Here is a 26,148-nt window from a genome sequence, read left to right as displayed (position 1 = left end):
GCCAGTGTGATGTAGTTCCTTGTACTTGGGGGATCTTGTTCATATCCTTCACTTGCCCACAAAACTCACCAAGTGAGTTTGGGCCACCCTCTGTTTCTTAATCCTACTCTACTTTTCAGGGTTATTGTGAAGATAAATTGGCCACTCTGAATTCCATGTAGGGAGGATGGCATATAAACGTGAAAAGTAGAAAAGATAAAATCACTATAAGAAAATATACAATAAGCTAATAAATCAGAACAAGCAAAATCTGAACACAGTAGTAGAGAACATTATATTCAGCTGTTCTCATTAAGCCATCTCTGAACAAGCCCCATTCTGGCAGGTAAGTCCTGCAATCAGTCCTAAATGTGTGTACTTCATATACTTTAAAGACCATCCCTACCATCTCCTCCCTTTTGTTGTACCTCAGTCAACCAAAAGTATTTCCTTGGCTATAACATCCACTCACCAAATCCCAAAAGCAAAGAAGTATTGAGAGGTGTTCTTGGTGGCTGCCTTACAACTTTACAAATCCTTGTCACTGGAGAATCATCAAACAAACCTTTCCCAGAAATGCTTAATATTACATTTTTGTTAAGCTGTTTATCGGTTATACTCTGGTTTTCATATATAGTATGTTATATTTTATCTCTTTTATCTTGCTAGTTTTAGTGTGTGGTGTTTTTTAAAGTGTTGCTACCTGCTTGTAAAAGACCTGAAGCCAAGCTTGAAGGATGATGTGGTTTAGAAATTGCAATAAATACTGGTGTGTGGGTGTCCAGTGCTTATCTATGCATGGTATGCTCAGGACTGGTTGGGTGTGTCAGGTTGGGTAGATGCTGTTGGGGCAAGGATAATTTAGACCATAAATTACCATTGTCACATGCCATGTCACATTGTAGCTTTAAAAAGGGGTGGGGTAAGAACCAACTTATATTTCTCTCTGCTATGATTCTCCTGGCATGATTCATAGGGCAGACACAAACTGATCAGACCTAGAAAACTGAAGCATTTCACAGAAGAGGTTGTATGGGGTTCAGTCTCTATGGTGAACAAATGGAGCACTTTATTACCTAGGGTGTCACTTTGCTATTCTCTAAGAACAGTAGAATTGCTTTGCTGGATAAGACCATGTGCCATCTAGTCCAGCATCATGTTTTCTATGGCAGCTGGCCAGATGCTTTGAAAGTTCACAAGCAGGGCATGAAGGTGGTGATGACCATGAAAAACACTGAGGGAAAGTTAGTATCTGCCTCTGGACAAAATTTGGAATTGGAGCATTATAGGTAGAGATGATAGGATGTGGTACAGACTTGCAACAGCTGTTTACGGTAAGGTCTCCATTCTGGCAAATATCCTGAAAGAATCAAGTGTTGCACATCCTCTTTTCTGTTTCTGTTTTTGCTTTGATTCAACTCTTGTTTTGAATATGGGAGGTGAAAGGATGGTAACATCCAGCACTATATACTCTTGCTCACAGCCATTTTGGCTTTCTAATTCAAGCTCTCCGTAGCTCATGGAGAATGAACACATATCTGCTCCAGAGAGTATCTTTGGGAGACTGGCCATCTTTACCACCCCTCCTAGGCAAAGGACGGTCCAAGCTATTTTGCTGCCTGAGACAAAGGGACAAGAAGGTGCCCAGAATCCAACCAGATTGGCACTTAAATCTGGTGATGGGACAGCATTCTCCACTATATCTGAGGGCAGCAAACTAGATTAGGGGGTACAGGATAGGCCAAGGGGCTTAAGGGACTCAGGTGGGGTGGCAAGAGGGGTGGTTACCGCCACCCACTCCACAGTATCCATTGCCTGAGTTGGCTGTCTCACCCTGCCTAATGGTAGGGACAGCCCTGCCTGGGGATGAAGCTTCTACACATGAGAAAATTAATGGACAAGTTTGTTGATCAGACCCCTTCAAGGTCTTTCCGCCCCAGGCTCATTGAATGAAGTGCGGTAGTTTTTAAAGCCCATCTACCTTCATATGATGACCTCAGGTGACCAGCTGTCTCAAGATAAAAATGTCTGTTCTGTGCTTTCCTGTGGGGGCCAAACTAGGCATGATGGTGCCTGAGGTCTTTCAATGCACGTCTTCCCCAATCACATCTAGGGGGGGGGTCAGATTTAAATAGCAAAAGGGTGCATGGGTGGGGTGTGTGATGAAGCTTACTTGTACCACCCAGTGTTTTTTTCCTCACACCCCTCTTCCCATGCAATTTCTCCCAGCGAGGCTCACTTCTAGAATCAGCCCAGCTGAGGGAAGTGTGGCATTAGGGGATAGGCTGCAGGTGGAAAGAAGGTTTTGCATCCCCACCAGCGAACTCCTTTTGCAAATTGGGGCCTTCACCCTCTGCCTTATATTGATAATGGCAGACTTACATTTAAACAGCTGAATCTGCTGCCATACTATCTAGATTTGCCCCAGGTGTAACTGTCTACCAGGTAAATAAGAGACGGTCATGTCAAAGATGGTTTATTTTGCATGCAGAAGAACTAGCCAAGATTGTGTATTCTAGGATAAAATGTGTACAAAAAATATTTTTGTATTAAACTGCAAATGTTCATACATTTGAAAAATAATTTGAGGAGGAAATGTGGTGGATCATAGTTCTGAATGAACACATGCAAAACTGACAAGAGGCCAGGAACAGACTGACCCTCCCTTCAACACAGCTTGTTGGCGCTGTGATACCCCAAGGTTTGATGTGATGCCCTGAGATTTTTCAGCCTCTCCATTCATGGCTTTTTCATTCCACACTACCGTGTTTATCCAGTTATAGGAAGATCTGAGATAGAAAGTGAATGGGAACTCCCCTCAGATCGGTCTCTGAGCATTTGCAATTCATGTGTGCGAAGTGCAGCAGAGGAGCTCCAGGGTGTTGGGGAGAGACAAACCAAAACAATTTACTCGCAAGTCAGTGTGCCAGCTTGCTGTTTCGGGCAGATGAATGGCGCTGTTGAAATCCTAGCCCCATGATGATATTATTTAGACCGCAGGAGGCCTCTAAACTGCGTGGATGAGTGGACTGATTCTCCTTCGCTCACATCAGGAAGAGGAAGACTCAAGCATGGTCCCAGGTCCCACAGAGACCTACTTCCCTGTCATTTAAGGGCAGGAGAACAGCATGTACTGAAAAGCAAGTTAGCCTCCCACTACACTGAGGCAGGTTTTTTTCTGTCCAGGATTTTCAAGTTTAAAATGGGCCACCCTGGGGGAGGCATGAGGAACAATCCCCTCAGCTCAAATTAATTCTGCATTTTGAACTAGCAAGGAGGGGGAGTGTTAGCCCTCTTATTCCCCCACCTCCCACCCTGCAATTCAGTATAGTACAGGGAGTTCTGGTGATCTGATGAGAATTTTCATATGACACTAAAATAACTTTTATCACACCCTTTCAGGCTAGGTATGAATTTTGTTAAGACGGGTTAGAAAGCAGGAAACAGCTTTTAAAAGTTTGAGGATGCAAACTCAAGTTTTACATTTGCATTACAAATGCAAGGAATGAAAAAAGCAATTTCGGTGTGAAAATGCTCACCAGCAATTCAAACTTAAATTCGTTTTGAACTATCATGGTTTCATCACAAGAAACTCTGACAGTGGTACTTCAGGATTCCCAGAGCTGTTAGACGGTAGTTATATCTGTTGAAAATTAATCTAAAGCTGTAGTTCTGTTCCCAGGTAAGTGTTTATTCAAAGTAAATCTCCATAAGCAGACAAGAAGCTTTGAGTCAGAATTTTATATTCTGAACTGTAATCTCAGGCAGGGGTGTTGCTATGCATCCAAAAGATTCTGGGTCTGGGCCCATTGGACACAAATCTGCAAATTTAGAAATAATTACTAGGGTTTATTTAAATTTCACAGAAGGCAAAGCCAGACAGTTAATTTCCCATCCAAAGGACACCAAATAAAATACATTATTTAATTTGCACCACACTACCCCCAGGCCATAGTTCCTCAATTACAATTAATTTGTGAACAATTAATTTGTGGAAAAAATATGCCCCCCAAAATGGCTGGTCAGGATATTCTTAATGAGCCCTTTCAACCCCCCCCCCATGCAATTAAGCTTTTTCAATGGATTTTTGGGTTGTTGCAGCATGTGGGGAGAGGAGGGTTAACTCTCCACCCCCACCCCCTGTGATCCCCCTTGAAAATTTCGCCTAGTATGGCAACTGACCTAAGGAAAAAAAACTTCCATTGGCATCAATGGACACTAATTGTTCTGGGTAAAAGATCCAGGGCACTGGTAAATAAATTCAGGGTTGGAGTCCCTTGGGCCCAGGCCTAGCAATGCTCCTAATCTCAGGAGACTGGGAGACGCAGAAAAAGAAAGGTGTGTGCAGAGGCCAACTGTTCTTTTCACAAGAGTACAAGGGAGTTCAATACAGCTAGAATCCAGCCAGTCCTTTGTCCTGTTTCTGGGGAGGCCATGGGCAAGATTCTCTCAGTCAGTCCCCCACCCCCCATAAGCCCGCCTCCTCCTCGCCCCTGTTGTCAATGCCCATTCATGTGCCCTTCGCTAGGGTGGCCATGTGTCCTGCTTTTCAGAAGACAGTCTGTATTGGAAGGGCTGTCCAGTCCAAGTGTAGTTTAACGATAAAGAACTAAGAAAGGAGAGCAGGACTTTGGGAGTCTCCCGTCAACATTATCAACTGGACGGCAAACAGCACACAGGTCAGCCGGTCACAGTCTTCCCCATTATGGTAAGATGTACTGTATTTCTATTAAAACCACAGTCATAATTTCTAAATTTGCATCTATATCGATAAATTAGCACATGCATATTTATTCAAATCCATTTGGGGGGGGGGATGCAATTCCCCTTTTTGGGTGATGCATAAATTGCCTTGCTACCTCTCCCTGTGTACCCAATCTGCACTCGTTCCCAGAGAGAGAGGATAAGGCAGGAAGAGGTTACTGCTCCTTCCACCCAGTCCTCTTGCTGCGGACTCAGAGAGGGTCAGCAAACCAGCAACAGGAAGGAGAAAGAGCAATATGGCCAGGAGCTCCTAGCGATTGGCTGTGGGCCCTCAGCAGGTGCTCAGCAATGCTAGCTCCTGAATAAAGTATGGCTTGCTACTATTCTTAGCATAACTGAAATCAGCTGTGATCAAAGCTAGTAAAAGGGACCAGAATGTTAAAAAAAAAACTAGTCAGTCACGTTAGAAGCCAGATAAGATCCATTCAGTCTCAAGCCACTCTGGATCTTGCACTTTGGGATATAAGCCATAAGATATTATTGAGCTATTATGGTCCCAGAGATCAAAAAAGGGGGAAACATGCACTTTAAGAGGAAAAACGTGGTTGACATAAATTCAAAAGAAAGCCTATGGTTTTATATATGTAGGGAACTACATATGGTGTGTATATATACATACATACACACACACATCCCAGCACAGCTTTGTACGTTTCAAGAGAAAAGTGGGGGGAAAGTTCTTCCGGTTTTAAAGATAAAAGGATAGGTCTCACATTATCACAACAACAAGAAACAACTTTAAAACCATCCTCCTTCTCTTAATAGAATAGCAACATCTGCCTCTTTTCTGCACAGTCGTGTTTGCTTAATCTCTTAGGATATAATATGAAATGGATATTAGCAACTCATTCTGGATGGACCACTTGTAGAACCAATATGAATTGGGAGTGTTGGGAAGTTTCATAGACTCGTATGAACTCTTTATGATTACATTGTGCAATCCAGGGCTGATCTCTGGCCTTGGAAACAGACCACGGGAGCAAGCCCTGCTGAAGCTTGTCTCCAATATTTAATATCTAAAAGATCTGTCCAGTTTCAAACTATCTTGGGAATCACACATCTTAGCTTGGAAGGCCAGATCTGTGAGGTCTGGTTGTGTTTCCTTAGCTTAATGAGGAGGTAAAGCATTCCGGATGTGGCCAAAGGCACACTTATTATCCTTATTGCTTCACATGTTTGAGGGGCTACCCTAGGACTGAAAAGAGGCTCTGGGGCGGAGCCTGGGTGAACCCCATCTCAAATTATACCCGGCTATAAAACATATCTGCACCAACATCTGAGCTTCCTACAGAGTGTCAAAATGCATGCTATACTTCTAAAAGCTGGTACCCATACAAGAATAAAGGGTTCATCAAATGGGAGAAAATGCAAATTCTCCAGCACTGAGCATGACAGATGTGTTTGTGTTAAGACTTCATTGAGACATGTAAACAAATTGCCACTTACCCCAGAACAAGTATGGTGCTCTCTTAAACCATTCCTGAGCTGCAGAAAGGCCAATGGAATGACATAATTGTAAATAAAAGAATTCAGACAAAATGCTATAAGATTTTCCTGAAGCAAAGTCAAAACTAACAACAAACTTCTATAGAAGCAGACTTCTATAGCCCGGTGTATGTAGGGGGAGATCCTTCCCTCTCACTTTTCTGATTGTTCAGGAAGTGCATTTTCTCTAATATTTCAGTTATTACAACTTCCTGGATAGGTTGAAGGTCTTTCATAATTCACACTTCTGTCCTTCTTTACACATGCCAAATGGAGTCTGTTAAACATAAATAAAACTTCCAGTGCCTAACCAGGGAAAATAAACTGCAGTGGTTGTCCATCCTCTGAAAGGAAAGGGAGCATATCTGTTTTTCTTCCTCTAATTATATTACAGTTTCGTAGTTTTTCTTTCTTGGCTCTGTAATTTTAACATATATGGCTGTTCTTAAGATAGTGGTGTTGTAGGGTCAGGGCTATGTGTAATCTTAAATTGTAGCCTGCAAATGCAGAATTTGGCAGCCTAAAAATGTTAGCTTTTAAAAAATAAGTTTCTAGTCCTTAAGGTGGGTTTGAAAGTGAGTGCATAATGTCAGGCTAAGTCTCAGAAGCCAGCGAGTGTGAGCAGGATTTCTAGTAGCTTAGGGGGCTGAGTGGTGTACATAGATTTTCACTGCATAGCCAGTGGCTTGCAGGACTCTTTGCCCTCCAGTAACAGACACACTATGCCTCTATGTTCCAGTTACTAGGGAACGCAAGTAGGAGAGTGCTATTGCACCCATGCCCTGCTTGTGGACTTCCCAATGGGCATCTGGTTGGCAACTGCAGGAGCAGAATGCTGGACTAGAAAAACCTTTGGTCTCATCTAGCATGTGGACTGCTTCCTTGCCAGCAGAAGCAGACTAACAGTGCAATCCCATGTATGTTTATTCAGAAATAAGTATTCAATGGGACTCCCAGGTACATTTGCACAGAATTGCAGTCTATTGAACTCAGTGGGACTTCTGTGTAGACATGTATAGGATTGTGCTATAAACTATGAAAAAATAGACATATATGCAAATACTTAATACAAGTTACAGGTTCTAAAAACTTTGTTTAAAAAATGGTGGCTACCAACCAAAATAAGAGGAGCAACATTCGGGCAATGAAAGTGGAAGAAATAAAAATTGCAGGGGATGCAAAGAAAAGGCACAAATTGGGAAGATCGGCCTTGTAATCAGGTTCTTCTGATCAAAGCCGGAGAGGCTGCAGCTCAAATGGTCACAAAAGGGTTCTGTGTGACTAGCATACTTTTTTACCAAGTTAATTTGTTCTGATGCTTGGCTTGCATTTCTTTAACTGTTAAACTGGAATAATCATCACCATTGAGAATGGAAGTAGTAAGAATTACAATACAAAAGCTGCAAGTCCTCAAAAAATGATAAGTATTCATAATCATCCCATACCATCTGTACAATCTCCTTGGACTGTTGTCTAGGGCTTTATCATAGGACCTTCTATGAATAAAGGTTCCATTCTGGAGCATAAGAAATAATCCTGCATATCTATGCACAGTTACTTGGGAGGAAGGTCCAGCAATCTCCAAGGGATTTATTTCTGAGCAGTCGTGCAAAGGATCAAACTATGTAGGAGCTAGTACACATATCTCTGTACAGCATATACAGAATGCCTTCTCACCACCACTGAGTTGATACAGCAAAGCCTTGCTTTCCTGAGATTAGGGGGCTGAGCTCCCTGTTTATGTATGTATTTCAGGCAGATTTAAACTGCACCTCTCCAGCACCTCTTCTTTTCTTTCTTTTAAGAAGTTAATCCCTGTCGGTTTCTTAACCTGATAAGGTAGATTCTTATTTAATGGTCTGAATGAAACAAAGACCTATTTCTGACATAGAAATTTCTACTCCACCACCCTGTAGAGCTCTGAAATTTCAGTGATCATCTTACAAAAGTAATAGTAGCTATTTTAAGGACCACTATACAACTGAAAGTTCAGGGCTGCCATTAAGTAACAAATCATATCACTCATATATTGAGAAATACTGTTTCAAAGGCAAAGCGCTGTGGAATAAATACTCCTGGGTTTAACTTTGAGGGCATGGAGAACCTGTATAAAATGGATACCTAGTGAAAGTAATTTATTAACTTTTATTTCAGAGTTTTCTGACCATTGTTGGCTTCTGTTGTTGCTGCCCTTTCATTGCAGCAACAATTGTACTAGGTGTAGAAGAAAATTTCCTGCTGTTCACAAAAGGGTAATTTTGTGTGCTTTTATATAAAAAGGAGAAATATGTAATACTAGGAGTGCCTTTTACAACCAGATTAAAATTGTCAGCAATATCATTTCCCCCCTAATGCCAGTATATGTTACTTTAGATCCCTTAGGATACAATTGGTATGGATGTTTTAAGATCAGGTATTATACCGGTTTTTGTTTTGCATGCCAGGAAATAGTAGGTCTATCTATGGCTCTCAGGCAGGGTAGCTAAATGGAACCTTCATGATCAGAGGCAGTATACCTTTAATTAACAGAAGCTTCTAGGATGCTCAAAAGTGTGTTGTAAACACAATAGTATTCCTTGAAGTCTGTTCCAGATGCTGTGGAAAGGCTATTGCATTTATACCACACTTGTGAGTTTCCCTGAAGTAAATGAGCCAGCTGCTGTCTGAAGCAGAATGCTGGACTGAATGGATCTTTGGACCTATATTTAGGGCAACTATTAATCTTGCGTGTTTCAAGTCTTGTGATTAGGTGACACATTTTTACTTCCTAACAAAATGCTGTCCATCTCCAGAAGTGAAAGGCACACTGTAATAAATGAATGCAACACAAATTATGTCAATTACATGCAACTACTCTAAATCAGTATTGTATTTAACTACTCCCCTGGTCACCACTGAGGACCAGGAATTCCATGCAGACAAATGAGTGGAGTTCCCTCCAGGTGAGTGAACAGGCTGACAAAGCAGGCCAGAGCAATCTGTCCCTTCTTTGCCAACCCACTTGGTTACTGTGCTGGCCACGGAGGAAGTCAAGCCCTCTGTGGCCAGTATGGAAACAAAGTTAACTGGCGCATGAAGGACAGATAACTTTTCCTCCTTTGCCAGCCTGCTTGGCTTCTGTACTAGGTACAGAGGAAAGGCTCTACTTCTTCCTTGCCAGTACAGAAATACAACAGACTGGCAAAGGAGAAATAAAGTGCTCTGTTTCTTCTTTATTAGCCTACTGAGCTTCTAGCCTGCAACTTATTTTACTTGACAGCTTTTTACTTTTAAAACGGGCCTCTCTTATGAGTAAAAATGAGTAAAATGGTGAGTAAAAAAACCTTTGCAGATTAATAACTTTTGGGAGCTTAGTAACAAGGTATATGAATTAAATATATGAGTTAGTTGCCCCATTCTAGCTCGGGAATGAATATGTTGCTGCTTTTCCCTTATATCACGATTAAGGATATTAGAATCAGTATTTTTCATGTGCTGTTTGAAAATCTTCAAATGTATGTGTATGTTTCTTAGCAGCTGGCACATTCTGTTTTTTCAAACCTGTTTTTCTCTGACACTTACAACCTGATGATGATAGTTTTAGCTGCAAAATTGCAGATGGTGACTTGGTTGACAGCAACCAAAGGAGGAATCCTGTTCTTAAAGGGGGAAGCAGGGAAGAGCTGTCTGGTTCTCTCTCCTTGCCAGAAGAAGAAACCTACCGCAGTTCACTTCCTGTGACTTAATATGACAATCACACACAGAGCCGGCCCAAGACATTTTGCTGCCTGACACAAAACACCAAATGGCATCCCTACCCACCCACTCACCTAAGGTTCATAGTATCCAAAGCCAGCCATGTTATTTTGGTACATGAGGCAGAACATCCCATAAGTACCTCTCCCCATCTGTGGCAGTAGAAATACAATAATAACAAAGTAAATAACTAACAATTGGCTGCCCAAGTGACACCAAAAATCTGCTGCCTGAGACAACTGCCTAACTCTGCCTCATGCTAGGGGTGACCCTGACCACACAATTCCAGTGGGATTTATTTATTTATTTGTTTATTTATTTCTATACCACCCAATAGCCAAAGCTTTCAAGGGTTGAATGCCATCTTGAGATATTTTGCTGCCTGAAGCGGAGCTCACCCACCTCGTAGGGCCAACTGCACAATTCAGATACTGATCTGGTTCGCACAGCATAACAGCCCATGGTTAAAACAAGTCATGGGCTGTTGGGGACGAGTGGGAGAAAGCAGAACAAACACTGCGATAACCATTGGGTGGTTTAGCTCCTAAACACCCTAGTGGTCTGGGCTTGCACATTACGCTCAGCATTCTATGAAGGAGCCAGTCGTAGGTTGCTGAGAAAAAGTGGAAGTGGCGGGTGTGTCCGCTTTCTCCCGCTTGTCCCCAACAATCCATGGGCTGTTTAAACCATGGGCTGTTGTGTTGTGCGAACTGGCCCTTGTCTTCATCTATTCTCCCCTAAAGGTGCCACTTGAAGCAGTTCACTCTACCATGCTGCTGCGTGGCAGGGCTGGCCCTGAATGGGCCCAGCAGGTTCATATAGGTGGCTCCATGAGGAGAGCAGCAAACTATTGTACCCACTGCAGGCAGCATAGCACAAGTGTCGATAGGCAGCACTGTTGTGTACAACAAGGGCTGGAGGACAAGGGGCAAAAACAAGAGCAACAGCATTGTTGCTAAGGGCTCTGTAACAGATGCGCTGCCATTGTTCATTGACTGTAGAAGCATCAAGTGGCAAACTTGCATGTGTAAATGGCCCATCTCAGATTAATCAGCACAGACAGACATTTCACATCACCCAAGGTCAGCTCAACAATACTTTGCCCACCACTATCAACTCTGCCTTTTTAACCTTTGGGACTTGAATGGAAGTCAAAGGAAGGGCTAAAGGAAGACCATCAGGTCTATTGTAAACAACCTGTAGTTTCACCCTCATTCTTTCAGCATTCTGGAAGTCAGCAGTTCAGTCGTGTCTTGGACTCATCAGCCCATAACTTACTATTCCCTTTCAAATGCACCGAGGCCATTAGACTTCTGGAGAAAAGTCAGATTTAAATACATTTATCTTAATAAATGGAAAAGCAAGTGTTGCTTAAAGCAAATATTCAGTGCATGCAATGTTGACATCAAATTTATTTGCAGGACTTAAAAGCTGGCCTTACTTAAATCTGATTCAGCCTTGGATCAAATGAATTTGGTTGTCCCAACCTGGCCCCCAGTGAATCAAAGTCCACATCACCAGCTCACAGCATCATTTGTCACAATTGGCAGTATCTGCTCATGAGAAAATTATTAGAAGAGCAGGGGCTGTGCAGTAGGCTTGGGGCGCATTAGCAGAGCTGGATGAGGAGGCATGCACACAGTTTGTCATTGTTCCAGCAGCACTCACTCTGTTTAACTCCTGCTTTCATAAGGCCCAATAAATATCAAGTTAAGCTGAGAGTGGGTTTAAGTTCATTTAACTTTGCGCTTCTGTTTTGCCATGCATGCCGAGTCATCTTTGCAAATGTCCTGCATGTGTACCTCAAATTACGACCATAGTTGTCACACACACTCTCAAATATATTATGGAAATGACTTTTGCATACTAACTGCAAAAAAGAAAAAGAAAGGAACTGGCTCATGCAGTTGCATTATTCGAGAAGCACTAAAACTACTTGGGTGATGTAGGGGCAGGGCAGAAAAGGAAGACTTTTGTAAGAAACTGGTTCTCATTGTCTTCCCTGACCTAATCAAAACATGCGCAGAAACAGGAGGGAAGTGAAGTGAGTCTTGAAGACATGTGGACCTTGCCTGCAGCTTCTTAGTAAGCCTGCTTCAGAAACCATGCCCCTCTTTGGAAGGCTTTTTACAGTCCTGGTTGGAAAGCCATACTGTTTTGTCTACACGCCTGACCCCAAAGCTCATTCATTTTCTGTTGTGTTGGGCATGGTGTAGGGGTCTGTGGCTCCCTGCAGCAAAACAAATATCATTGTTCCTTTTTACCTTAGTCATATGAAAATACATTATATTTGCAAATACTTTCTTCAGACCTAAGAGCAGTTACCCTGTAATTCGTTTTAACCATGCTTTTTCTGCACAATTACATTTGGTATGGGGAGCTAAAAAATGGGGGTTTCCTAATTCTTTCCAAGCATGTTTGAATGGTGAATTGTCTCCATGAGTCCTTGGTGGTGCAGAAATCATGATTTTAACTCTGGGCTAATGCATTGTATTCTGATCCTATGGATATTTACTTGTATTAAACCATGATCATTTGAGTGGAACTAATGTCTGAGTTAAGGGGCTGATTCAGGAAGTCCTCCTTGCAATGTGCATGTAGGGCTGAGGTATGGTTGCCCATTTTTCAATTGACCCTTACAGCTGTGCCTTTAACAGATCTGACAGGCAGACATTAGCAGGTGATATTGATCTCCCTGCCCTGAAAAGCTTCACTCAGTGATTTCTATAAATCAAGCTGCTGTTACAAGTACAAGAGCAAGCCAGGCTCCCCCCTTTTTTCTTTTTTTGAGGATAGTTGGCAATTTTAGGCTAAAGGGATGGGTTGTGTTGCTGTCCTGGAAAGAGAATAAAACTTACCTCGCTTTGCACATAAATCCTCCCAAGAAATTCTCTGGCGCAGTGTCATGTAGCCCAATCCTATGCATGTTCACTCAAAGGCAAATCCTGCTGAGTTTAACTGGACTTGCTCCCAGGTAAGTATACATAGGACTGCAGCCTTAATGTTGTGACCATGCATATATACACTCAGTAAATCCTGAGATCAGGCCGATTTAGGCTTTGGATCTTGGTCTACAATGCAGAATGTAAATTGGCTGAATCACTCATTAGCCTCTAGCCCCAACCCAAGTAATTAACATGTTCCCTGCCCTTTGAGTCCATGGCAGCCATGCTTTTTTTTTTAACTGACCTTTGACTTCTATCCACACTAATCCTGTTCTGTGCATTCTGACTGCCACCCTCTGAACTTCACCCGGATTTGCTTTTGGCACCTGATCATAACCTCCCCTTTTTTGAGTGGCTGCAATCAGGTATCAAAATCCACTCTTAGCTGACCTGTGGGTTGTGGAGCAAGTGACTCTCTTGCTGACCCACAGTTATGTAATTCTAAAATGTATTTATCCACTTAGGGCGCAATCCTATACATGTTTACACAGAGAAAAGGCCTACAACGCCCAGCATGCCCCAGCCAGCCATGCTAGCTGAGGCATGCTGGGAGTTGTAGGCCTTTACTGTCTACACATGCATAGGGTTGCACCCTTATTCTTTTACCTAGACATGTGTTACCTCATCATGCTGCGTGTCCAGCTTTCATATTCAGTTGTATTAAACAAAGTTCAGGATGATCGAGAAGAATTCATGAAAACGTGCAAGAGACACGCCTGGCTTCAGTACTACTGTGTAAAGGCCTCTTTACTTTTTGATTAGTGCAGGTTTGAGTCAAACAGAATCAGACCTTAAAAAGTCTGCAATAGTGTTTCCTTTCCTTTAAAAAGAAAACAAAACAGAAAAAAGGCTTTTTGGTGTACGTGTTAAGGCAGCGTTTTTCTTTGCGAGACCTTGCTGTGAAGTTCTAATATGTCACCATTCAAATGTCAGCAGGCTGTTGGAAAGGAAGCTAATAACTTAAACCTTTGAGAGCTGCCAACAAAAGAGGTAATTCAGATTGTGGAGAGAATGCCATTGTGTTCTTAGGGGAAATAGATTTCCAGAATGAAACATGCTACTTGGAAGCATTTATCTTTTGTGTGTGTGGAAAAGGGAGGGGGGGAAATATATATTATAAACCCAAAAGATGGTTTGGCTAAGATATCTCTAAGGGAAGAAAAGGGAGTTGACAGAAGTAGGAGTGGAAACTCCAGAAGCCCCTACTCCCTGCTTCTATCGGGAAAGCGCGTAGCTAACAAGAGTCAGCGGCAGCCCGCGCATTTTACGATTAATGCTTTTTTCCTGAGAATTTTTGTCTTCGGAGAAGCAGCCACAATGTGGCCTCAGTTGGTCCTCGGGAAATGTCATGTTAACACGCACATTCCTCCTACTTACCCCAATATCACCTGACATTATATGGCTTGATGTCTTCACATAGTTGAACTGCTAGTTCTAAAAACGGAAAAGGAAACAACAACACTGCATTTCTAAAAGGGGGCAAGAAAGAAGCAAACAAATCTGGAGAAATGAAATTCTCTTCATTAAGACATTTGTAGATTCCCCCCCCCAGCCCCCCCAGCACATAGTTGTGGTCAGACTTTTTTCTGAAAAAATAAACAATTGGGTTTTAGAGCCACCTACTGGAGTTACGTAAGAACTGCGTGCATATGCAGTCTTGAGTTTTTTTGTGCAATGTGGGTTTCTGCCACTGGCATGAGTGACAGAAGCCTCTGTCTTTCCCGTAGTCTTTGAGAAGCCCCTTTTAGGCTAACATATAAAACTGGTGCTTCTTCTTACTCTCCCTCCTCTCTCCATTATTGTACCCTCCCACTATTAATAATTGTCGCAAAATCATTTTTAAAACTAAAGGAGAAGGCGGCTTACTTTGCATTGAATCTGATTACTGAATGTAGGCAGCCAATGCTTTTAGCAGTTACTTTTATTGCTAATGATAGTTTGATGTTTTCTGCTTAGAGTTTTCCTTTTCACTTGGGAAACTAGGACTGTGATCCTGTGTAAATTAGCCAGGGCTGTGAACTGGAATTGGGAGATTATTCAAGTAAAGCTGTGCAGGAGAATCCTATGGTCCATACTAATATGGTTGCTGTTATGCTGGAACCTAGACTGGCATAACTAGTTGGTATCCTGTACTCTGTTGTAGCTATGTGAGTGGAGTGGGGAAGAGGTGGGGGAATAGCTATCTTGGACTCTCCATATTGAGTTGATCGGTGTATATTTACTACAATAGCTCCTTTGTTGTTATAACTTTACACTGACTTTGTCCTTGGGAAGGATAGGATCCAGACTAATCTTGTCACTCCCGTGATCCTTCCCCACAATGTCAATGGAACCACCCATTCCTCTCCCTTATGTCTGCTTAGTTATGATGACACAGAACAGGGTTGGGGTACCTGTGGCCCTCCCGATGATATTGGACTCCAACTTTAAAGTACTCAGGACCAGAATACCTAGCTGACCATCTTCCCCTATATATAAATACACTCAGTCAACCCTTGAGATCTTCCAAGGAGACCTTAGTGGTCATTCCACAACCAATTGAGTGTTTCCAGGTAATGGCATGTAAGCGGCCCTTCTTGGTAGTAGTACCCACCCTCTGGAACACCCTCCCACATAGTGTTTGAGAAGTAGAAGCTGTGACAAGCTTTGAACACCACTTGAAAACATACTTGTTTACACAGGCTTTACCCCAGCTTTTATGCATTGTGACATTGCTCTGCTTTACTATTATTTTAGTATTGTCTTTACTGCAATGTTTTTAATTATTATTTTATATTGTTTTTACATTATTTTTATATTGGTTTTATACAGTGCAAGATATTTATTGTGAATCGCATAGAGATTTTAGGATATTAAGCAGTGTACGAGTAGTATAAATAAAATAGTAAACTCACATCATCCCCAGCCAGCATGGGCAGAGATCATGGATGATGGGAGTTGTAGTCCAACAACACCTGGAGGGCCACAGGTTCCCCAGCTCTGATATAGAATGTACACTAACAACTACACCACAGAAATGCTGTCATAAGTTCCCTACACCATTGTAACTTGGAGTAACTCCAGTTAACTCAAGCGTAGGATTGCTCTGTTAGTTGATTAATCAGTGTGGGCACATTGGTGAGGCTCTGAGTTAAGGCACATATCTTCATTTTGGGGTGATATTTTGATTCTGGTGTGTAATTAGGAATTAAACATTAAAAATTCTAGATGGACATTCCTTCTAACAGTGAGTAGAAGCTTTCATCTATTAAATTATTAGTTATCTCTCACTACTTTCAGTATCTTAAAAATACACTTATAGTGAGGGACTAGCGTTATGCAATGTAGTCAATAATTTGTTGAAATGCAGTTCATTAATCAACTAAAAATGTTAATTGGTTAGGAGTCCATTTTATCTTTGAGGCAGGTTAGGCTGAGAGATAGCCAAGGCTACTTTGGGTGCAATCCTAGGCATGTTTAGACAGAAAAAAACTCCTACAACTCCCAGCATGCCCCAGCATTGTGGGTGGATGCAAATCTCCCTGGTACTATTCACTGCCCTATACTTGTAGCAGTGCTCTGGACAAATCTGTCCCATGTCCTGAGCCTTTATTTTTCACACCGTGAATCACAGATTATTGTCAAGATGCAGACCACATGATAGTAGTAGCCTTTCAGATAAGCTGTGGAGATCCTTCTTAACACCATCCCATAACAAGTCCAAGGAGCGAGCACGTGTAGAGAGGTATTCTCAGTGGCTACTCCACTCTTATGGAATTCCCTTCCCTTGAAAACTTGCCAGCTTTGGAGCCTGAGTATTTTTCAAAAGCCTATTTGTTTGGGATAACTTTTGGGAGCTAAGGTTAAACAGCCAAGTTATTTTAATTTTTGCCATTTTAAAAAATAGTTTTTCATTTGGTACCTGACCATTAGTCTTCAGGATGAGGTTAGTTATATATCTAATACACAAATATTTATAATAGTAATCTGATTTTTATTCTATGCTTGGCTTCACACAAATTTCCTCCTCATAGAATTTCCCACTCACCTCCGCTAGTGTAAGTAGGAGGAAAAATGAGCCTTGTGTGATTCGTGTTTCTAGGGCAGTGGGAGGGAGGGGGAACCTGTGGCTCTCCAGATATTGGTCTCCAATTCCCATCAGCCCCAGCTACCATGGCCAATGTCACGGATGATAGCAGTTGGAGTCAAACAACATCTGCCAGGCTACATGTTGCCCACTGGTGTTCAAGGGAGCGAATAAAAAAAGTTGCTTTTAAATACATCCGTCTCACCAGTGGCTAACCAGCAAGGAATCTAACTTGCATCTATAGCTATCAAATAGTATATACAAATTTTATGCAAATCTATATCCTCGTCTGTCTTATTTTCTGATCATGCATTTCTACCTTTCTGGAGAGGCATAAGTAGCCACTCTAGTTATGACCAATTTGGTCTCATATTTATGCCTGAAACAAAAGAGGTTGTAGAAAATGCTTTCCTTTCTTATATATAAATATTTTTCTAGAAAATGTTTTCTTGGTTATTGTGTGCTACTTGTCACTCATTTGCCATTCTGTCTTCAGATATATTACAGAGTAGTGAGAGACATTGAACCTGGAGAAGAGCTGCTTCTGTTCATGAAGACTGAAGACTATTTACATGAAACAATGGCTCCAGACATTCATGGTCAGCAATTTGTCATGGCAGATTGTCATATTTTTATACAAGACATTCCCTAATAATGATCACTTAGGGCAAATTTGTCCTCATGCATTGGTAGAAGCCCACTGAAAGTAATAACTGATTTGCCTTACAGAGGAGCGTCAGTATCGGTGTGAAGACTGTGATCAACTGTTTGAGTCCAAAGCAGAACTGGTGGATCATCAGAAATTCCCATGCAGCACACCCCACTCAGCTTTTTCGATGGTGGATGAAGAATTTCAGCCAAAGCTTGACAAGGAGAATGACCTCCACAATATGCATGACATCCAAGAGTGCAAAGAGTGTGATCAAGTGTTCTCTGATGTGCAAAGGTAAGAGCTAGGCATTTAAAAAAGAAATCAAATACATATCAGTGTTAGATTTCCAATAATATTGAAGGCCTGAATTAATCTTGGTACAACATAAAACACCCTTGCTTAAAAAGATGCACACTGCTAGGGCTCTGCATTTTTTGTGATTGCTCTGCCCAAGTGCTAAAGTCAGTATTGGGCACAGAATTTAGCATCCCAGGAATGCCAGCTTAAAAACAAAGCACCTATATTTTTAGCCCTTAAAACTACAAAGATAGGATGGAAAATGTTTGTAATTTGATGTTATGTATTTAGAAATATTTATATGCCTGTATTTTTCCCAACTTAAATAACTATTAAAATTGTCACTAAGATAATATAAACCAATCCAAAGAACAACCAACACTAAAGCAACAGCAAAAACCAAGGAGAAACAAAACAATAGAGCAATCTTCCCCAACCTGGTGCCCTCCAGATGTTTTGGACTACAGCTCCCATCACCTCCAGCCAGCATAGTTAATGGATAGGAATCCTGGGAGTTGTAGTGCAAAACATCTGAAGGGCACCAGGTTGGGGAAGGCTGCTCAGTTGTTTTGTTACTCCTGCAATAGAGGATAGAGATTCTCACTTCAGAATCTCCAAAGGCCCTCTGATTATTTTTTTTTTTAATTCATGTCTGCTGAAAGACAGGAGGAGGCTGTCTTGATCTCTTTAGGAAGAGAGTTCTAGAACGTCAGGGCTGCTATAAAAAAAGGAACTTCACATTAGATGGATCAGGCCTCATCACAGGGTCTCGACTGCTGTGAGGAGCTCATACAAGAGGAGACATTCTGTCCAGTATGAGCACATACTTTGTTTGCAAAAGGTCCCAGGTTCAATCCCTAGCATCTCCAAGTAGGCTGGGAAATACCCCCTGTTCAAAACCCTGGGGTGCTGTTTCCAGTCAGTGTAGATCAGGGATAGGGAAGTGATTCAGGATGTGGGGGTGAATGACCCTCCCTTGGTTGGATGATGGCAGAGGGCGTGACTATCCCTCAAGTACTGGCTGGAGTGGGCCAGATGGGGAACCTTTGCAAGCCAGATTTGGCACATGGACGATTCCCCATCCCTGGGATAGACAATACTGTGCTATATGGTCTGACTCTGTATAAGGCAGGTTCCTGTGGTCCTATGAGATGCCTAGAAAGTTGGCAATGCCTAGAGAGATGTCAAAAGCTATAGAGTTGGCAGAGCAAGGTTTCCAGTGGCTAGCAGAAGGAGCTTCAGTGGTTTTTTGCTCCTCCCCAAGAGAAGAAGAATCCAAATAAATTATACATTATTTATACAGGTTTCAGAAGTCCACTTTTCTGGATGCATAATTCAGCTTTCCTTGATGTAGAACTGTGTAGTGTCTTAAGATTGCTACTCACTGCCTTTGTGTATTAATTTTAGGTATGTCATCCAATTAATAAATATTATCCAATGAATCATATTAGTTTTAGTCAATTAATTGAATAATCTATTGATCATATTTGCATAAATGTGCATATTGATAAAAACAATTGTTGTGAACTATGAGTTAGATTTCCTTGGTTTTTAGATGATGCATGCATGTCATCTTAAAAGAAGCATTCTCTCCTTCGTGAGATAAAAAAGAATAATTATTATAAGATAGTGTTTGTCATCTGTAATTTATGTAAATAGTTTATATTATAATATAAGAAAGAAAGAAAGAAACATTGATACATTAAGGAAAAATAATTGAAGGCACCTTTTTAGTTAATTAAAATGTTTAAAAAATAATATAACTAATTAAAAGTTGCAGTCCAAGTTAATTTATATTATTTTGGCAGCAACTAGGAATGTCAGGGCTGGGCAAATTCAGGAGCTCTGGAAGCCATTTTTGCCCCCCCCCCCGCCCCCAGGCCGCATTCTGTGGGGCACCACAGGTTACATGAGTTATACCTAGTAGTGCTGCCAGAACAGTGAACTGGGTACCTCAGAGCAGACAAATACACAAAGGGCAAAATGCGCTGTCTGGAACCATGTGCCTTCTCTTGAATAACCAAACCATTTAATATACAAATACAGATTTAAAGTAGAGGGAAATTTTGAACAGAAACCTATGAAATGTGGAGCCCCGTCCTTTCCTGTAAGAATCATGGGAGTTGGCACACAAAACCTTACTGTTAGGATGCTTCGCTAACAGTGTCAGGAAACATGTAGTGATCAAAATCCTGAACTCAAAAGGGGTCTGAAGGCCACCACATCCAATCCCCTGAACAAAGGCAGAACTATCTACTCAGAATGTCCCCACAGATCACTGCAAAATATATCCTGTGCAGCCATTTCATAAAGTGCTTTCCTCTGTGACACTTTCTTGGAAAACCTTGTGTGGGAGATACTTACCTTGATACTAATCAGTAAAAAGCCTCAGAATGGGAACACACTTATCCCGCCAGGATCCCCCTGTTTGCCTGAGCTGGAGGCTTAGGGCCAGCAGTCAAAGTTGGAACTTTTATCTAGATATTTTCCCCACAGGAAGGTGTGTCCCCACCGTAATACAGTCCTTCGCCATGGTTACTCCCATAGGTCAGCTGATCATACGTATGGCTGGGAGCGGTGAAGCTCATTCAGGTCAGCTGACCCTTTGTTGACTCCATGATTCTCCAGTTGGTTAGCTTCCCATATGGCTGCATCACAATCACAAAATGTTACATGATGTTGTAAATATCTAGTGTTCATGGAAATGGGAAAGGTCAAAGATGATCTGAGAGTATGTATTGAAGGGCAGGGTATAGATAAATAACATTTTGCATTTTAAGATTTTTGTTGTTATCTAAATTGTTTAAAGTCCAAGTAAATTATGATGACAGTATCTCATTTTGAGAGTTGGTGCACAAACAGAAACTGATCTTCAGGCCAGGATTCTCTCCCAGGTACTAAATCAAGCACATCTAGTTCTGGGAAATCACAATATCACTGCAACAAAAATGCAACCTTGAGGGAAGATGTCTGGACTTTACAGAACAGATGGATAACTACTCTGCATTTCTTGGACTTAAAAACTCTTCTTTTGGGAAGGCCTTTAAGAGTACAGTCCTATAGCCGCTAGTCAGCAGCTAGATGGCCATAGGATAGGTCGGTTTCTGGGAACCAACCTTCACCTCCACCCCCTCCCGCGCCACCTCGTAGGCAGCGCAGAATGGCCCTGTGGTCTGTGCTCGGAAAAGGAGCAGGAGCAGCAAAAATGGGGCGTTCCTGGGGGCATGCTAGAGCGGGGAAGTCGGAAATGTCAGTACGACACATCCTATGTGTTGTGCAGCCACCACTTCCTGCACTCCGAGGTCCCGAAGCAAGTCAGCCGAAATTGGCCATCTAGCCATGAAAGCAGGGCGAGGGCAGCGAGGAGGAGATCCGCTCCTCACCGCTCCTCCCACCCCGCGCTGGATAGGCGGTTGCCCCCGGGCTCGGAGGCGACCATCGACTCAGATAGGATTGCTCCCTCCTATTAAAGGCTCAGAACAAAGGCCAGAAAAGATACCAACAGGAGAGAAATCATAAATTGCACTGTGGTACTGCGGGGTAGGGGTGAAAAATGAGACACAAGGTGGCCTCACCAAAAATATTTAAATTATTTTAAATCTAAGACATGCAGATGATAGAGATTTTTTTTCTTTTTTTAAAAAAAGAATTCAGGTGGCCATCAGAATTGCTGGCATGTATGCATGCTCGTGGGCATGTGTAATTAATAAGGAAAACCCCAAAAGCACCATTTTAAAATCTATGTAGTAGAATAAGAAGGAGAAAGTAACAGTGAATGACATGTGAAATATTATGAAAGAAAACAATAGTAATATTAAATAAGATGAGAATCATGACTCATAGCTAAATATAACGGTGACAGATCAGACTCTAAAGCCTTGAGCAGATGCAAAAGGAAGAGAAACCTGTTTGTTTGTTTGTTTATTTGAAAGGTTTCTTACTCCACTCTTCAGCCCAAAGTCTCTCAGAGCAGTTAACAATAATTAAAAGCATAATAAAACATCAATTAAAAAGATAGAATAAAAACAAGCAGAGTGGCCAAAATATGCTGATGTCAAGCCAGGTTAAAACATAATCTCAAAAGCGAAAACAAAGCAAAACCTAAAAAGGTCAGTGAGAGTTGGACATTGCTGCAAAAACCATATGCTATTGGAACAGCAAGGATCTAGAGTGTCATGTGCTAGTGTAACTTCTGCTAAGGACCGTTTCACATGTGAAGAAAAGACATGCCACACGTTTCTAACATGAGTTGGTCCTACTGGATGAGTCTACAGCACTTCAGCCATAGACATTGTTAGGATTACTACGATCTCCCCCTGCACACACACATGCACACACCCAATGTAAATCTAATTAACGACTGTCATGAAATTTTGTGCTTTTATTTTCTATGAAATTTTGTAATTTTCTAAAATAAAAATGATTAAAAAAACTAAACAGCAATGTTATACACACACATATACCTCATACCCCTGGAATTTCCCACCTTTTCTTGTGAACATTCCAACATATTTCTTCTATCTTAGTCTACGCAGGAGTTATAATGAAATAAACATTTATTTTTAAATAAGTAGCCTCCATTAAAAATATTTAAAGTGGTTAACAGTCATATTACGCACTGTAGGACTGGAGATACTTATTTATTGTATGATTACTTTGATTCTCTGAACTGAAATAACATTTGCTTTTCGTGGCTCTTAATTTCTTAGGAATAACATGAAAAAGTCTCTATTTCTGTTCATCTGTAGACAAGATCTCTCTGAGCCTCTTGTGTCTTTTCAGCTTAGAAAAGCACATGCTGTCCCACACCGAAGAGAGGGAGTACAAATGTGACCAGTGTCCCAAGGCCTTTAACTGGAAATCCAACTTGATACGCCACCAGATGTCCCATGACAGTGGGAAGCACTACGAATGTGAAAACTGTGCCAAGGTACAGTGAATTTATAGGGTGTCTGGGATTTTTCTATGTACCATGTTTCATGAAAACTAGAACCACATTTTGGGCATATTAGCACAGGCTTTAACACTGAAACACATGATCAGCAGCCGCATATGATGTATCTGCTGGACTGTACCACTTCACACTAAGCTAGCGGCTCAGATTCGCATTCTTCCTTACATACAAATAGTTTCTTGCATATATGAGACTAATTGCCCAAGACAAGGCTAGACTAGAACCTTCTCCTTGAGATCTTGGTTCTGCTTGTGCAGAGGGTTTTGTTTTTTAAATCTTGGGAGAGCATTCAGTTGATTTTTCTACCTGCAGCCTGAACTGGTACAGTCCACCAGGAGATATATCAAACAAGGCAGCTGATAGTGGCACCTAGTTTAGAAGAGGGGTAGATTACATATTTTTTCATATATGAGAGCATTTTGATGTAATAGGCCTGTGACAGACAATCCCTGTCAAAGCAATGAGGGCCAGTGAAGATATTCAGCCAGATCAACTTGTAATTTTCACCTAGCATGACAGAGCTCTTAATATACCAACAAGGAAATGCCACAGCATGAATGCCAAAACTACTTGTGTGAATATTGAAACTAGGATTTAGGGCTTGTTGACATATTGTGGGATAGCATTTTGTGGTAAGGAAACCAAGTTATGTTGCATCAGCCAATTGCTCAGTGCTTGAATATTATTATAAAAAGGAAACCCAAGGTCCTGTGATATACACTTTTTAAATCTGAGAGCATATTCTGCATAAAAATCTGCATATGTGGAATTGTAGTTGTTGAACAGCCCTGTTTATGAGATTGTGTGCCCTGGTTTCAATGCCCTAATTGAAACACAGAGGGGAAAAAAATCTATTAGTGGGAGATGATCACTGCAGTCCTAAACACACTTACAAGAGAGTAAGTCCTGCTGAACTCAGTGGGATTTACTTATGATTAAACATACTTAGGATTGCTATGTATGCTAAATATTGGTATTTTTCAGATAACCGAATATCACTTCAGCCAGGTAATGCTTCTGGAGTTTTGATTCCATGAAGGTTAACCAAACACTTGGGATAATAGGGATGGTGGGGAGAGTTTCTAGGGCCCATCTCTTCAAGATCCCAGCAACATGCAGCAATGTTCCCTTTTGGTTTGTGCCGTAGGAAGACACAGTCCAACAGGCAGGAATGACAGCTCATTACCCCACCCCCCATCCCATTTCCAATTTCTCTGCTTAACAAAACTGGGAAAGGATGAACTTTGAAGGCCAGGTGATCTAGGTAGGCAGGAAGGAACGCCTTAGTATGAGTTGTGAAGAGGCCTGATTTAGAGTTGGCACCTAGAAAAGGGCAGGAATGGGGACTTCAGAAAGGAGTAAGAATGAAGTGAATAGCTACAAACAGCTTGATTGGAGTAGTAATGCTGAAGCCTAAGATCACAATGGAAGTAGCAATATTATTTCCATCTGACTTGTGCTATCTTTACATTTTGTTATGCTGGAAGTGCCAGTTCTTTAATGGCTGTAAATTCTACAATCAGTTTTCTGTTGAATGTGCCATTAATGAAATTCAATGTGCAAAATCAATTAACAGGGCAATCCTGTGTCCACTTACCTGGGAGTAAGCCCCATTGTGTTCAGTGGGACTTACTTCTGAGTAGACAAGCATAGGATTGCACTGTAAATCTTAGATTAGGTTTTGTACTTGTATTCTATAAATTTTTTAAATAGTTTCAGAATGGTCTTAACTGCTATTGTGTCTTGCAAAAGACCCTGAGTGTTGTAGTTTTGTGAATGTTGACAGTTGGTTGCAAGAAGTTCCCTAGCAACATCACAGAATTATAGTTCCCAGAGTTCCTTGGATGGCTGCCCTGCCACTTAAATGGGCTTGACACTGCTTTAAATGCAACTGACAGACATTCCCTAAAAGTCACCTTTCTTATCTTCTGACTCAGAAACATAATTGAACTTACATAAACCTCTTTAAAAAATGCAAATCTTTTCTCTCTCCCTCATTCACACATCTTGTTTCCAGAAGAGTCTTATGCAATTGCTGGTGTGTTTTATTTTCCTTGTTTGCGTCAAAGTTTCTTGTTTAATCAGTACTCATTTCCTAGCAGGTTTTCACGGACCCCAGCAACCTCCAGAGGCATATCCGTTCTCAGCACGTTGGCGCTCGTGCGCATGCTTGTCCAGAGTGTGGTAAAACATTTGCCACTTCTTCAGGCCTCAAACAGCACAAACATATCCACAGCAGTGTCAAGCCTTTTATATGTAAGTCTCTCCCACTTAACCACTAAGCTTCTGTGTCTTTCTGTTTTCAAGCAAGATGCGAACCCAAATAAACATGCTCACATTGAAGCATTAGCTGTCCCAGTGAAACCAATAGGTCTAAAAACAGCTTGGCTTTGGCTGGATCATGTCCTTGGTCAGAAGAACCAGCCATTGTGTTTGTGGGGAGTCTGGGGCCATCTATTGCAGTGGCGGGCAATTTTCTTATTCCTGTCAACTGTGGTCCAGTGACTTGTTCGAGAAGCATTCTTGGAGAACTCATCCTAGATCTTGTTCTGGGCTCTAGGCAGCTGAATTGTCAGCAGTCTAATTTCTAGTCTTAATACATTGTCTTCACTCAGTATTTCCATACACACGCCCTTCCAAGCAGATACGCTATTTAGCATTACTGAAGAAAATTAAATAAGACTTCAGGGCATGATTTATGATGCAAACCTATGCACACTTACCTAGGAGTAAGTCCCACTGAACTCAAAGGGACTTACTTTTGAGGAAACATGTATAAGATTGTGCTGCCAGCTTATTGTACTAAGTATACACTGGGGATCTTGGTATAACAAAATTATTTGGGAGCTTCCTGATACAGAAAGGCTACCTTTTGCTCAGGGACCGCGGTGGCTTAGTGGTTAAGACGCTGAACTGCAGACTGGAAGGTCGGCAGGTCAGCAGTTCGAGACCCGAGTGCCGCGTGACAGAGTGAGCTCCCGTCTTCAGTCCCAGCTTCTGCCAACCTAGCAGTTCAAAAGCAAGAGATTGCAAGTAGATAAATAGGTACCGCCTCGGCGGGAAAGGTAACAGCGTTCCGTGCACCTCGGTGTTCAGTCATGCCAGCCACATGACCACGGAAGCGTCTTCGGACAGCGCTGGCTCTTCGGCTTAGAAACGGGGATGAGCACCGTACCCTAGAGTCGGACACGACTGGTTGGGGACACCTTTACCTTTTTTTTACCTTTTGCTCCCAGCAACAGGTGTTTTAAAATTGTCCACCACTCTGATT

The 26,148-nt window shown here is 41.7% G+C and overlaps 1 protein-coding gene across 6 annotated transcripts in view; it reads left to right on the top strand.

The window, feature by feature from the left end:
• Positions 1–26,148, top strand: part of MECOM (MDS1 and EVI1 complex locus) — a 718,633-nt gene that overhangs the window by 645,754 nt on the left and 46,731 nt on the right. For 4 of the 6 annotated variants that reach the window (XM_084847473.1, XM_084847476.1, XM_084847475.1 and 1 more), the window contains 4 exons: positions 17,471–17,573; positions 17,704–17,920; positions 22,706–22,853; positions 24,980–25,133. In XM_084847473.1, coding sequence (XP_084703599.1) covers positions 17,525–17,573; positions 17,704–17,920; positions 22,706–22,853; positions 24,980–25,133 — 568 coding nt within the window. In that variant the 5' untranslated portion in view covers positions 17,471–17,524. Of the gene's footprint in view, positions 1–17,470; positions 17,574–17,703; positions 17,921–22,705; positions 22,854–24,976; positions 25,134–26,148 lie in introns of all 6 variants that reach the window. The other 2 variants (XM_084847471.1, XM_084847470.1) reach the window with 1 other exon arrangement.

Source organism: Heloderma suspectum, chromosome 3 (genome assembly GCF_057233095.1).
Source record: "Heloderma suspectum isolate Gila_16-S chromosome 3, 16-S_ref, whole genome shotgun sequence".
Classification (NCBI taxonomy): domain Eukaryota; kingdom Metazoa; phylum Chordata; class Lepidosauria; order Squamata; family Helodermatidae; genus Heloderma; species Heloderma suspectum.
The sequence above is the reverse complement of the archived record's forward strand: the minus strand, read 5'-3'. Positions and strand labels throughout refer to the sequence as shown.